The sequence below is a fragment of the Triturus cristatus genome, chromosome 6 (genome assembly GCF_964204655.1).
Source record: "Triturus cristatus chromosome 6, aTriCri1.1, whole genome shotgun sequence".
Taxonomy (NCBI): Eukaryota; Metazoa; Chordata; class Amphibia; order Caudata; family Salamandridae; genus Triturus; species Triturus cristatus.
Genome location: NC_140589.1, coordinates 588,320,786 through 588,335,919, shown reverse-complemented (window position 1 = coordinate 588,335,919; position 15,134 = coordinate 588,320,786). Strand labels below are relative to the sequence as shown.

The window sequence follows — 15,134 nt, the reverse complement described above, 5'->3', positions numbered from 1 at the left end:
TGTAAGTGAACTTTAAACTCTAACAATTGATGGACCATTTATCCAAGTGCACAAAGACTGGTTTAGCCTCAGAACACAGTTATTTTCTGCTAAACGTAATCTCATTTAATCAAACTATTGATTTACTCTTTTCACCTTCAACCATGGTCAGTTGAAGAAGCAGACACGTTTTACACACTTTCATTGTTAAAAGAGCCTGTATGTATTATATTGATCTTTCAAAATCCATATGAATCACCAAAAATCTCTCTGTGGCTCTTCACCTGGCTCAATTTTGAAAAAACATTTTCAAAGACCAGTATTGTCATGTAAATTGTCGAATACATTGGACTGCGAAGATCACGGAAGCCTATGTTAACACTCCTCACGTAGTATCTAAATTCTAACAACAGGTTCGACCCTTCTCAAAATGATTTTCGCCCCGGCCATAGCACTGAATCGGATCTTTTGGCCATGAGTGAACATCTCTGGAAAGCCTTAGACCAGTGCAGTGGTTCCCAAACTTTTGACTTCTGGGGACCCCCACTTAATCATTACTGGAACTCGGAGACCCCAACTGAAACATTATTAGAATCCAGGGACCCCCCACAAGTCAGTACTGGAAGTCTGGGACCCCGGCCTAAGCAATGTTGATGGTTTGAACCACAAACCAATACACAAAAATACAAAAAAAGCATTCATCAAACAAATACACGTATAACACATTTTATTTAATTAGAAAACATATAAATAAAGAAGAAATCAAAATGTAATTTTAATAGAATGTTTGGAGCTTTTCTAAATTCAATTGAGGCCGCTCATCATCCATACTGTATTCAGTTTGATGCACTTGCACTGATCCCGCAAATCAATCTGAGGATACTAATTACATTTTTAGCCTCCAGTTTCAAATGCCTTCACATTTACAGTATGTTTTAAAATGTTCAATTGTATATTTAGAAACGTAATCACTCGTACTCTTTGGTGTTGTCAAAATGAATCCATTTTTTTTAGCTTCTTTATAACCAAAGTTTAATTCATCACGTCGAAGAAATGAAGTCCAAAATTTTTCCGCATTTAAATTGCTCAAGAATTGCCCATCCGGGCCTATTCACTGGCATGTAAAATAACTCCATGTTATTCAGTGCACTTTGCTTTCACCCAATGCATTTCGGTTTTGATATAAACCTTCCTCAGGGGTATCTAAAACAATGAAAACATGAACATCAGCCCCATACATGTTGCTTTACAAACACAAAATAAACATGAAAATAAACCGTAAAAAAGTCACCAATGTATTTTCTCCCATTCCCGACCCAGAATTACAAACCATTTCAATTAACATGAAAAATCAAACCTGTCTTCAACATCCTATAATGTGAAACGAAATCCTGATACCCATTTATCCCCATTTAACACAACTGTCAACGCAACACAACACAACGAGTCAATTCATACTTAGACTTACTCTCCCAACTACTGTTAAACCCCTAAGTTATATGACCTGTCTCACTCAATCCCCGTATATACCTGCAATGTTCAAGTTGCTGTTACAGGCCCGTATAACCTTCAAGATCAACTGCTATATACATTTAGTACTGTTTAGTTAGGTTTCGTTTCACGTTGTTTGAATTGATGGGGGTGGGATTTGAACTTCACGTCATAGAAGGTACACAGCTGAGGAAGGTAGTGTTCCGTTTAAAAACAGGGTGGAGCGCTAAGGCGGGTTTGAATAATGGCACAGTATGCTTGCAGGAAGTTACAAAATTATCTGCCTTTCGCACATTGAGTAAGAATTACAGGGTGGGCAGTCATGCCTGAAGAGAAGCCCAAGTTGGCCAAAGAGTGCCTATAACTTTGTTATGATCATCTTTCATTGCATCTTGCATGCCACCGGTTTAGGAAAATGGGTACTGTTTTTTAGTCTGTACTCCACACGGAATTTACAGCAGCACATGCAGCAAACGAGAAACTTTGCTTACCTGTAAAATTTGGTTTCCTGTTTATAGTGCTGTAGGTTCACTTGCGCTTTCCTATATTCCTGGATAGAAACTTGCAATAGGCCTTTTGACGGTCACTATCTTACTAAATGTAGATTCATCTACCAGGACACATGGATGTACAGCTTTGTATCTCTACCCCTACTTATTCGCAACAGTAATTTATAATTCAATCTATAACTGAGTGAATGTCCTGGTGCATTGTGAGCTTCTAGGGAGGTATCACAAGTCACCTTGAAACAATATCATCATCTTCAAAGAAAAATAACTTGCAACTTCCACACCAATACTACAGGGCAAGAGTATGTCCCGCGTGTCATTCACAGCACTACAAGCTATTGTTAAAGGTAAGTGATATTTTCCATACTGTGTTTCAGAGGTTTATTCCCAAATGAAGTTTTGAGGAATTATATTGAATATTTTGCCATTGCAAAAGGTAACAATGTACCTGGGAAATCACTATTACAGTAAGATGGGCTGGGAGGGATTTCCTTATGACATTCATGTGACTTTGTTTTATGAGGTAGGTGGCTTAAGATACACTTTTTAGGTAATCATACGGCTATAATAGTATTAAAACAGCTCTCCATTGGCACCATATGTTTCATTGAACACAACCAACATATTTGCAAAGTTAATATACACACTGTGTTTTGTTTGATCTGCCTATTTCCACCTGCTATTTGTGATTTTCTTTCTTACTTTGCTGGCTGACTCGATTGTTCATGCTTCAGCCACAGACAATCAAAGCAGAGTGTTCACACTCTGAAGGCCTTTTCAACTCTGTGCATTTAGGCAGACAGGGAAGGATTGGAAGAGATCACAGGAAGACTAAGAGAGCCAAGAGAAACAGATAAAGATGACATAGAAGAAATAAGGCCAGAGGGGAGGGGGAGTGGAAACTGGGAAGAAGGGGGTATGTAGAGAGGGAGATGAATAGGGAGGTTTAGACATAGATGAAAATAGGAAATGAGAACAGATGAGGAAGACGGGAGAAGAATGATTCAAGACACAGTTTAGAGGGAGTAAGATAAGATTATAGAATGATAGGAATATGAGAAGGAATCAAAGAGCACGCAAACATGCTTTGCTGAGATCAGTGGGTGACTAGCAGGTCACAGATTTGAATTTCAGATCAAGGTGACTCAGTCTTTCAGGTTCTCAAGATCTTATTTCAGGATTCTGTGACATTCTTTAGCTCAATAATGTCAAATCTTTCTAGATTCTCTGCTGCCTTTAACCTAAGCATTAATTTTCTGATTCTTTACAAATGCAAAAAGAACAATTGATGGACAGAATGCAGAACAATGTTACACATTCACCCCAGTACAGAGATCTGTGCCTAACGACATCTTTTTTTTGCTCACCATGCCATTCCAGTTTGGACCCAGCCATATGCAAATCATTCTTAACCCTGCGCCCAATGAGAACAGTCCAGCCCGAACTTCCAGGTCAGATCCTCCCTGGACTGTAAACAAGCATCCTAGGACCGGTTTCTCCCTAATGGGGTGGATGTATGACATTGTTCTGCATTCTGTCCATCAATTGTTCTTTTTGCACTGATTCTTTATAGACATGCATACAATGAAATTATATGTTTTTGTTTAGACACTACTGATACTGTACTATATATGTTTATGTTGTAGTCGTACAGTGTGGTATCCGCTCTAGAGAGAACACTAATGGCATAATGTGTCTGTCATACCTTTGCCTTATCCATAGTGCTGAAAGACAGATAAAGTCAGTGTTAAGATACCACCCATTACCAAAGGGGAGAAAACTAGTGGAATACAGTCTACCGGATAACTCATTAGTAAAACACCACCAGTGAGAAATAAATTCACACTGGCCGTAACTGCTTCCCCATTGGTTTTTGTCGCTATAGGAAATAGTGATGTTCAAAAGTGTTGGAAGCTAACAATGAGAACTTGATGAGCTCTGAGGTGGTCTGAGATGTCAATCTAAAATGGTCCCACTAACTGGAGTGCATTATAAGAATTGCAACAACACAATATATTGTGATAAGACCCAAAATGCACCTAGACAGTGTAAAAATGAAAGTGTGACTGCCAGGTCATTCCACTGTCACACTTTAATATTCTGGTGGTGGATTTGTTGTTTCACAGCTGTCAGAGATTTCTTTGACACAACGTAACAAAAGCAATAATGTGAGCTAACGTGGCTGTACAATGTTACATATGAACTTTCATTTGCAGTTATATTTTATATTTCTTCACATTATCATTCTATTGTAGGTTTTCTTCTCTTTATTGTGTATTTTCTATTTTTCATTAGGCTGCTCCACCTACAACAGTTACATCACCCAGTACAACCCCAGCAAAAACAGTTAATACATCCCCACCTATTGACCTTTTTTCAACGTCCTGCACATCCGGTGCAGTAAGGTGAGCTCTTGCATAGCATGAGATCCTTGAATTATAACTTAAAACGTTAGCTTATTAGGGACTAATATGGTGCTTTCTATTTAAACTCTGGAATACTTACTTTTTAGGCCTTGCAAGCAGATTGGTATTGCTATGTGTTGTTGATTACCTATTGTATGTTATGCAAAATGCAAAACGTTGGCTTTGGTTAGTCACTTACTCATTTCTTGTCTTTCTTACTTACCTGCTCCTGATTTAATGAGCTTCCTTCCTATACAAGGAGCCAGAGCAGCCAAGGAGCATTTCATTGTCACTTTGTTGTAATTGGATGGCATGTATCCTTCCACTGCTGACATCAAACCTTTCATCGCATATGAGTTTTTTCTCTCCCTCTCTGTCCATGCTTTTCTCTCCTCCCGAGCCCCCAACAAACCATCAGTGCCAGCATGTCACCCAGGCCAGGGCAGGCTCTGAGCGACGGCTGCTGCTGTAGCTACAGTTGGCTATCATAAATCCTTAACCAGAAGATCTGCTGATCAGTTTTTTCCAGTATGCAGTCTGGGAGGCCTTGGCGCAGGGCATTGCCACCATCTAAATGCAATAGAATGGGGTCTTGGACAGCCCCCCAGAGTTTGCTTTCTAGGATGAATTGTTTCACTTCATTTAGTAGCAATCTTTCCACCCAGTACACCACATCCTCATCTATTCCTGGCCACCCAAACTTTGCCCGGAGATGTTTCTTAGTCATAGTCTGCCCCAGATGGACTTCATGGGCTATACAAAACAATTGTTTCCGGTCTCCAACAGGTAGTATGATTCTCTCCCCTTGCACTAACAGATTGTCACCCACCAAAGATCACTCATCCACCACTTTACCAAATGTCTGTAATGCGTTAGGTATAGTACTTCCTCTCCGTCCACCCTTCATCACCAATCCGACCACTCCACTCAAAACATTACCCTACAAAATGGCCTCACTTCAATCCTCACTACTCCAAGTGCTTGAAGACCAACATACCAAATCATACACACTGGCCACAGCCCCTTCTTTCTCACTCCTCACCACTTCCCCCATTGACCATTTACCAATCCAACATCCAACATGACAATCAGTCTGCCTGCACATTCCTCCATCCTGGTATGTACTAAAGGATGTAGTTTTACTCTTGTGACCTTCCAGCCAATCTGGCAACTCTAGCAGAACCCTTGCCTGCTCCTCCTGGGGATAGGATTTTTATCAGAGGCTTATGATTCATCCATAGCTTGTTTTAACCCCCCCACACATAGATCCTAAAATACTCCAGCCCCCATACATATGCCAATGCCTCCATCTCGATGCCAGAATAATGACAATCCGAAGTTGTGAATGAACGTGATGCCAAAGCTACCATTTTATCAACCGTGCCATGACCTTGAGAAAGGACTGCTCCTATGCCGCTTGCACTTGCATCCACTGTAACTATCGACTTGCATCTAGTGTCAAATGGTACAAGAATGTCAGCCTCTCACACTTGGTATGCGAGGTTGTTTGTTGTTTAGGAAACTTGCCTCTTGTTTGGTAATCCATCCCTCTGTCTTGGCCTCTGTGATATCCTTTGATCTTGATGATCAGGCGTGCAGTGGAATCCTTGTCAATTGGAAGATAGTAGCGTGTGTCAGCCAGTTGGCGTCGGCATTCATCATCATAGGTGGTCACATCCTGTAGAAGGATGGCGCGCTTTTGGCAGCTGGTTTCACCACAATAGTGGTATCAGTGATCCCCCTAAGTACATTTTTCTCTTGAAATAATGTTGAATGGAGGGGGTCCACTCGTAAGTGCTTCCTCTTTAAGGACAGCCTGCTCAAAAGTGAGTATTTCATTTGGGGTGGCGGAAGCGGGAGGAATGAATCTGGACCTTTGGTGTAATCTTGTGCCCTCTTGCTGGGTATAAGGTTTGTCTTGAAAGTAGGCCTGTAGTCTGATTTTGTGGAAGAATTGATGTAGTTCCTGGTGGAGACGAAAAATATGTTCTCTTGAGGTGGGGAGAAATCCAAGACCCCTATCCAAGAGGGCTGTTTCATTTTAATCTAGTTGTCATGAGGAGAGGTTAACTACGAGTGTTTGGGTTCAGTTATCTTGCTCCTCCGTAGCATCTGGGCTTCTGGTTCCTGCCAATGAACATTCTTGGTGGTTCCTCTTCTTCTTCCTCTGCCGCTTCCTCTGTTGAGAAAAGAGAGGTTCGGGAATTGTTGGTACATCGGGAATTGTTCAGGGTGACAAGGTTGTACATTCCACATTGTGTGTGGTCCCATTTATTGTACAGGGAACATGTTTGTCTGGTAAGGATGTTTTGGAAAATTGGTAAGGGGGGGGGAGGGTGGTTAGTCAAATTACCCCTCTGTATGTTAGAATTGTTCCTGCTCTCTTAGCTGGAATCTCTACTAACCAAGCCCGATCTTCTGGACAAGCTGGTTGAACTCTCATTAGATGATATATTGTTAGTAGAAAATTGATAGTCTTCTTTCGTATAAGGGTATACCTTCTCTCGGTCGAAGCGTTTGACATCTTTTTGCAGTTTGTTGATTTTCTGTTGAGTGAGGTATTCTTTGTGCTTGTTCATTTCCTCATTCCTAGGCGGGATTTAAAAGCTGTGATTGTTATGCTTGTTTTTAGTGCATTCTCTGATATCGTGTTCTGAATCAGCAGGGAGTCGGAAAGGCGTTTAGCTGTATTAATAATAAGGACGAGCCAATCACTCGTGAACTTCCATGTGATCTTTGGCCATTCTTTGTGGAAAGCAATATCTTCAAGGAAGATTCTAGGGGTCAGGGTAATGAGTAGGCCATTGGGGGCTATATTAACCCTGAGGTATTCTGTCATAATTGACCTGTGTTGGGCCGTCTTGATTTGTTGTTTCTCAGGGCTGCTAAAGCTTTCCAGTCCTCTGTGGTGCTCTCAGGATTTCTGCTATGGTATCATCGTCAAAGCTGAGACCAAGGTTGTCTGTCATGTTGGAACATGGGTGAGGGCTTGCGGGTGGGGGGGGGGGGGATTTGTCTGTGGGTAGATAGTGATACACAAACACCACTCAAGGTACCTATATGAGACAACGGAACCGGTCACGTGCAGTGCGTCCTTGTCGAGGTGAGTTAAACAAGAAAAAGAAAGAAGACGGATGCACTAAGTCCCACGGCTGGCTGCCATACTAAATATCTGCTGCACAAAGAGAGGGACGGGGAACCAAAGAAGAAAGGTCCAGTACCCGTGCTCCCAAGGTAATGTGTATTGATCACCAGAGAGTAACTGTTCCTAAGAAAAAGTGCTAGCCCATTCGGTATTGTGAAGTAAAGGTGAAAAGACGTCTATCTTCATTTGAGTAAATGTTTGATGAAGGGGAATTATCCAAATTAGAGTTGCCTGAAATTAGCTGTCACCACTTTTTGGTTGAGACTCTACAAATCCACACAAAACTGGAGTTTTCCATCTGCTTTGTGCGTGATCACTACTGGGGAGATACGATTAGATGTTTCCACAGGCTCGATCACCCCACTTTCTAGCATCTCATCTAACCATTTTTTTGACTTGTTCCCTAACCATTATGGACACTCTCCTTACTTTGTGCTGTACTGGGACCACTCCTTGTTTCAACCTAATTTTACGTGAGTGTCCTTTCAACTGTCCCATTTCATCTAATAACACACACTCCATATCCCTGATAATATCCTCCATTGTTCTTTTTCAACAACCATGACTTGGTTCGGTGCATGTGGGTTGATCACGATGTGCATGTCGTTCTGATGAACCCACCTTAACATTAGTTGACCCGACTCTGCCACATACATTTGGTCTTATGCTCGATCCCCCAAAAACAATATCGGCAACCACATACCCAATGATGTTTATCTTTTCCCTTGCTATACTCCTGGATTAATCTTTTGGGAGTAACCTCACATTTGGCCATTCTGAATCAAACATTTTCTTGGAAACAATAGTGTATAAAGATTCCAAGTCAACCATCAAATCAATGTGCTTTCCTCGTATTACAAACTCAGCCCTTGGTCTCTGCGTTCTACCTAGATAGTTGTCTCCTACCTTCACATATAGAACCCCTACCCACACCTATGCTGCTAGCGCCCTGGAGACACCTCTTCTGAAAGTACAGCTACTTTTCTTTTGGACAGATCCCGACACATATGAGCAAAATGTCACGGAAACTGATGGTTCAGATTTGGGGGCCTGCAAAACAGTCATGGAGACTCTGTTCATTGCCTGGAAAGCAGGGTTTGAATAATCATTTAACATGCAGTTTTGGAATTTAATGGCCTTTTAGGTTTAGGCGCAAATTGGAAGAGTGTGCCCAAATTTTGGTTCCTTAGCTGGCTATGCCATAGGACTCAATCTGTATATCATTAATGAGTCCCAACAAGACCAAAATATATCAGGGGATGCTTGTGTTTTCATAGTGAGAGATAGTTACATAGTAGGAGGGGTTGAGCTGTATCCTTGTGGACCTAGACCAATTACCTTATGTTTGGTTTCTCTCTCTGTAGTGACACAATGAACACAAATTTACTGAAATGTTCCACAGACTAAATACAAGTGACTGAGATGAATTCAGAAATTTCTGAAGCAATTAATTGATATTGTGCTTGATCCTCTCTACTACTCAATTGGAACTAGATCTGGCAAGGGTAGTTGCCCAGGTTCTACAGATTGTCATGGAAATCTCATGACTTGAAGGGTGACTCGTTAACAGTTTTTAATACTTTGTGAAAAACCATGTGTGATCAATATATTTTCCAATGTGTGGAGAACAACCTCTGCCACTGTTGACTGAATAGGCTTGACCTCCTGATTCTTCACAAATGTGTTCACCCTGAGCAAGAGGCTGATTCCATTCAAGGTGTTTCAGAAGTCAGCTCTCTGACCCTTTCCCATGCTTGTTTGCTAAGTTCATATCTGATGATGGTGATTGCTTGTTCCAATAATCAGTTACCTAAGAAGTGAAACATAAGAAAATAATGTCATCCAAGCGGGCATGTACCCCAAGAGCCAGACATTTTATTGGATGCTTCTTCTCCCAATGTGCAATTATCACAATTGATAGGTAGTCATGCTGATCAAGTGTCTAAAATACTGTTGTGGGCCCTTATACACATGGTGTTCTCATTCACTAGCCTCACATAATCCTTTGTGCCTGCATTACTGTGTTTAGCTGTTACTCCTGGTCTGTGGTAGTTGTAAAATAATCACCTAATTCACAGATTTCGAATGCTACTCAGCCATGACCCTGAAGCTCGGCTTTTCAATTAGTGGGGAACAGTAGGGTAGAGAAGTGGCTAACTTATGGCCAGCTATTGCCAAATGAAGATGTCCATTTACAGACGGATGAAAATGATGATACCCCACAAGCTAACGCAGATTCTTTTTTTCTTGATTCTTTTTTTTTTATCTTCAGTCTGCCAGTATCCCTGTTCATTGCACATCAGTGCTTTCTCAACATTTGTAAACTTTCCTTTCTCAACCTCCTGGAGTTTTATGGACTGATCCAAACCAGAAGCTGTGTTTTGTCTCATGCGTAAAAATGCAGTGTGATGTCTTCTCGAAGAACATCCTTATTGGGGTGAATTTTTCTGGGATGTATCTTACTTTTTGTCCGCCCTGTCCTGTCTTTCGAATGTTGTGTAAAGGCTAAGGCTGTCATTTATGGTTTTATGTAACATATCTGTCTAAAGTTTCAGGAAGCTTCCCATGGATATCCGAGAAATTGTCTTTATGTGAGATTCTAAACTCACTCTTCACATCCAAATCTCCAGGAATGATTCACACTTATTGAGAGATTACCCCAGTCATCCTGGAGCCCCTCAACACCAACCAGACATGTGTGCTTTGTTTTCTTGGATAACCAGTATGCCTTGTCTAGTTCATTTTTAGGTCGAGTCTAGCGGCAGCGAGCATGCACTGCTCGCTCTGCGAGGCATGCAGTAGTCGAGTATGCTGTGGAAGCCTTGCCTACTCTCCTCTCACATTTTTGATTGGCTGGTGTCATTGTCCTTGGTAAATGCTGGCTTTCGATTGATAATGAGGCTTGTTAGTCCCTCCTTGTTACTGCCCTGTCGCCTTTTGTTATCTCCCATGAGGACTGGTTCTTTACTTGTGGATTTACACGGTCTCCTTCATAAGTCAGTGAGCACTCTTCTTTAAAAAAACAATTTGCAGCGTGGTCCGCTTTCACATTAGCAGCCGCGCTTGTTTATTTAATTAATTTGCTATGCGGGCCGAAAGGGAGCGTTTCTACTCACTAATCTAAATAGCACACTAAGTTATGGGTATTTTCAGTTGGCTGAGGAATCCCTTTCTTCAGTCCTGCTCACTCTGATTCTGTGCTCTGGCGATTGCACACTGCCCTATATGGAGGTGTTTGCAGAAATCTTTTTGGGGGGTGGAGGGGACATGACAGGCCCTCAACCCACTGAGCCTTGGTAGCGATGCTCTATTGCAACACCATCTAACTGGTGGTGTGAAATTAAGTTTGTATTGTATTTATGCTTTTCGCGCCTGTCTGCATTCCTGCCTGACTATTTTCTGGTACGTGTTACAAATTGTTAACCAGTAATTATGCGTTTGTGATGGGTATTAAAAGGTAAACGAATAAGTTATTTAGTAAAGCGTGTGAACTAATGTTCTGTTTACAGGCACGCTGCAGGATGGAAAAACAGATTATTTTAAATCACTTAGTGTAATTTAACAAATGTGAACATCGGACATCAGATTAGTGATATTGCACTGCCTCAGCGCAGCTTTACGCATACATTTCCCCAACCTACGACGCACAGAAAACTGGATGCTTGGAGCTTCAAATGGCCAAAAACATGCACGTTATGCGGGATTTGATAGTGGCTCTTAAACTGTTTTTTTGGCCCTCCATAAATTAAGAAACGTAGCCGCTGACCCAGTCAACTCATTACACAAGCATTTGCAATGCAATAGGTCTCATTTATTCAAGTTTAAGCTATTGGCATTGTAAATGACAATGCCTTTTATTTATGTTTTAAAAATGAAAACAAAAATATGGCATTATTATTAGCAATGTCAATAGCTCAAACTCGCATAAATGCGAGACCTATTGCATTGCAAATGCTTGTTTTAGTACAGTTAGCTGAAACCCTAATCAAATTTCATGAAAATCTCATTACTGCATTTTCTTTTAAAATCATGTGACACGAATTAAAAATGTAATTTCGTAAGAAAGTGGTAAAATAATGTTGTATGAGAAATCATGTAAGTGACAAGCTATCAGCTTGGGTATATCCATACAACAAAACTAATACACAAGTAAGGGGGGGGCGTGTCTGACACATCGGGTTAATATAAAAAGCCTAAAAGAGAATGCCTATTACCTGCTGGCTAAATTGGCAAGTGCATTATCATTTTGCATAGTCCATATTTAAGAAAAGTTGGAGTCCACCAAAATGCAACCTGAAAAGAACATGATGTAATGTCCTTCTATTAAAACAATTGATATCGAGCAAACTGTGATTGTAAGGTAGTGCAAATTACAAGAAAATGTGAAGATAGTAAGGAAGGAAGAGGGCATAAAATCAGTCAATCAATCATGGGTATGTAAAGCATGGCTACTCACCCGTGGGGGTCTCAAGATGCAGGGTGGGGGGGGCTGCTTATCCCTCTGGGTGTGGAGGTTCAGTTGAAGAGCCAGGTCTTGAGGTCCTTCCTGAACTGGGACAACAATGCATATTGCCTGAGGTAGAAGGGTTGGGTGTTCCAGGTCTTGGGGTTGAGGTAGGCGAAGGATCTTCCTCCAGTCCTGGTCTGGTGGATCAGTTGGATGGACCCCAGCGCATGATAGGCGGTGCAGAGTTGTCTGGCGGGTGTGTGGAAAGCGAGACCGTGGTACAGTATTCTGGTCTGGTGATGTGGAGGGCCTTGGAGTGAGGAGCTTGAAGGTGATTATTTTGTTCATAGGGAGCCAGTGGATTTTTCAGTGGTGATGTCATGTGGCTGTGGTGGGGGATGTCGAGGACCAGTCTGGCTGCAGCATTTTAGACTTTCTTAACCTTCCTCAGCTGTTTCTTAGTGATGGCGGCATAGAGTGCGCTGTCGAGGCTGCTGATGATGAGTGCGTGGGTGACACTCTTTCTGGATTCTTTGGGGAGACTTCTGGATGTCTTTCGAAGCAAGCGGAGCATGTGAAAACAGGATGAGGATACGGGTTTGAATTGACGGTTCATTGAGAGTGAGGAGTCCAGTATGAAGCCCAGGTTGCGTGTGTGGTCCGTAGGGGTTCCTAGTGTGACAGGCCACCAAGAGTCGTCCGAAGGCTGAGGGGGGTGGGCCCTAGGATGAGTATTTCAGTCTTGTCCGAGTTGAATTTGAGGCAGCTGCCTTGCATCCAGGAAGCAACTGCCTTATTCCATTTTGAAAGTTGATTCTGGCTGCTGTGGGTCTGTTGTTGAGGGAGGTGATCAGCTGGGTGTCATCGGCAGAGGAAACGATGTTGAGTCCGTGGCTTCTGATGATGGCTGCGAGGGCAGCCATGTAGATGTTAGAGGGTGGGGCTCAGAATGGAGCCCTGGGGCACTCTGCAGCAGTAGCTTCTGAGAGGAATGGAGATAATCAGACTTGCTTTGTTCAGCCGGTCAGGAAGGAGTGGATCCAGTCCAGTATCTTATCACGGATGCCGGCGTCATGGAGTTTTGTGATTAGGGTGTGATAGGAAGCTGTGTTGAAGATGGCTGAGAGATCCAGTAGGATATGGGCTGCGGTTTTTCTCCGGTCGAGGAGGGAGTGAATGATGTCTGTGGCGGCGAGGAGTGAGGTCTCGGTGCTGTGGTTACTTCAGAAGCCGGATTGGGAGATGTCAAGGATGTGGCTCTCTTCGATGAACTCAGATAGTTGGACGTTGATGGCCTTCTCGAGGACCTTGCCTAGGAAGGGGAGGAGGGAGATGGGTCTGAAGTTCTTGAGGTCTAACGTATCGGCAGATGGTTTCTTCAGCAGGAGGTTTATCTTGGTGTTTATAGTCATCGGGGAAGGTGGCATTGAGTTTAACACAGCAAGACATCGGTGGCAGTCAAGTTTTTACCTGCAAGCCTTGGTAATTTCATACATCGACAGTTCAAAATGGGGTCTGTAGCTCTTAGACTTCCAACTACAGCCTTCCTACATGTCCGGATTCCGCATTGATTAAATGGTGTTTTCAGCAGTAAACTCCTTTCTTGGAGTAAGGCATAGACATGCAATGTGTATGATATTTTCTTCCCCAGAGTTGCACAGTTTGCAGCAGTCCTCTGCAGCTGTCTTTTTCCATGCCTTTCCATCGATTTCCCCAGGAAAAAGGCCAAAATGGTAGCACATAGTCAATTTTTAAATGTCTTGACCACCCAGCCTCTAAGTAAAGTTGAGGCTTAAGTATCTTGTACTCATATTGGATTGTCCAGGCATGCGATCTGGAGGATAAAATCTTTATCTTTTAGCATGAACCAGCATTTTGTAGGCGATTGGAGATGTGAATCTTCTCATATTGCACAAATACCTAGGTTTTTAATGGACAAATCAAGGTAATGGGAGCAGGTGCTGTTTCATTCGTTTGCAGTTTCTGCCAGAGCGCTTGACACAGTTGACGTCCTGTGGAGGATCTGATTCTTTTACATTTTTTTTACATAGTCTTCCTTCCTTGATATTGACTGATTTAGTAGACCAAACTCCAACCTTATCTGGGCAGGTGAAGCATTTGGGGGAAGGTGAAATAGTGATCTTAATGTTTTTGGATGAAACTAAATTTAAAACTGCTCTGTCTCTGCCATGGAGGGCTTCACTCCCATAAGAAATACTTGGCATGAGTTTTGCTTCTACTACTTTCAACAAGGGTAAAAAACTTGGGCCGGCCAGAGCTCTTTGTAAGGTTCAGAAAGCAAGGATCAAGGTGTTGGCTCTTCTCATCAGATTTTTTCTATGCTGTGGAAAGGAGACTCTTTCATCAAAGAGTACCCCTAAGCATCTATAGGTTCTTGCCAACTCCAGTTCACTGTGTAGGAACCATTCATGGCTTTTCTTGATCCTGCTGCCCATTTCCATTATCTTAGTTAACTTCCGATTTATTGTCATGCCATTGGTTGAAGAACTGAAGTACAGCTTATCAATGTCATTTTAGCCCACTTTTTGTCTGGCTAGGCAGGATCACGTCATCCGCAAGTTTGAAATATGCATAGGACATAATTTGGGGGATATGAGTTTACTGTATCCAGGGTGGGAGGTAAGTCAGCTAAACAAAGATTAAACAGATATGGTGCCAAAACGCATCCTTTCTTGAAACCCCTGGTAGTTTTATACTTTCCTGGACAAGATGGAACAGTTTCCGATTCTTACCCTTACCCATGTGTCTGTATAAAGGAGCTGTATGGCTTTTAGAAGGGGAACCAGGATACCCTTAGATGCTAGATTTTGCCAAAGAAGGTTACACTTCACTCATTCAAACATGGCCTTATGGTCTACGTAACATAGGTAGAGTGGTTGCTTTTTGTGTTTGAGCTTGTCCATTATTAGTGAGAATGCCAGAATATTAGTTGATGTGCCGGCCTCTTCAGTGAACCCAGTTTAATTTAGGGGGATGATGTGATTGTCATCGGCCCAGTACCGCAGATCTGTAAGTAGTAGACTAGCAAAATGTTTTGCTTCCATGTCTAGAAGGGTGATCAGATAATTTGCTGGCTGGTGACGTTCCCCATTCTTGAGGATTGGATTGATTATGGAGCCCTTCCAGGAGTCTGGAAT

The 15,134-nt window shown here is 42.2% G+C and overlaps 1 protein-coding gene across 5 annotated transcripts in view; it reads left to right on the top strand.

Annotated features, from left to right (window-relative positions):
• The window catches only part of SNAP91 (synaptosome associated protein 91), a 667,800-nt gene that overhangs the window by 394,880 nt on the left and 257,786 nt on the right, over positions 1 to 15,134 (top strand). For all 5 annotated transcript variants that reach the window (XM_085611031.1, XM_085611030.1, XM_085611029.1 and 2 more), the window contains exon 13: positions 4,275 to 4,384. In XM_085611031.1, coding sequence (XP_085467157.1) covers positions 4,275 to 4,384 — 110 coding nt within the window. The remainder of the gene's footprint in view (positions 1 to 4,274; positions 4,385 to 15,134) is intronic.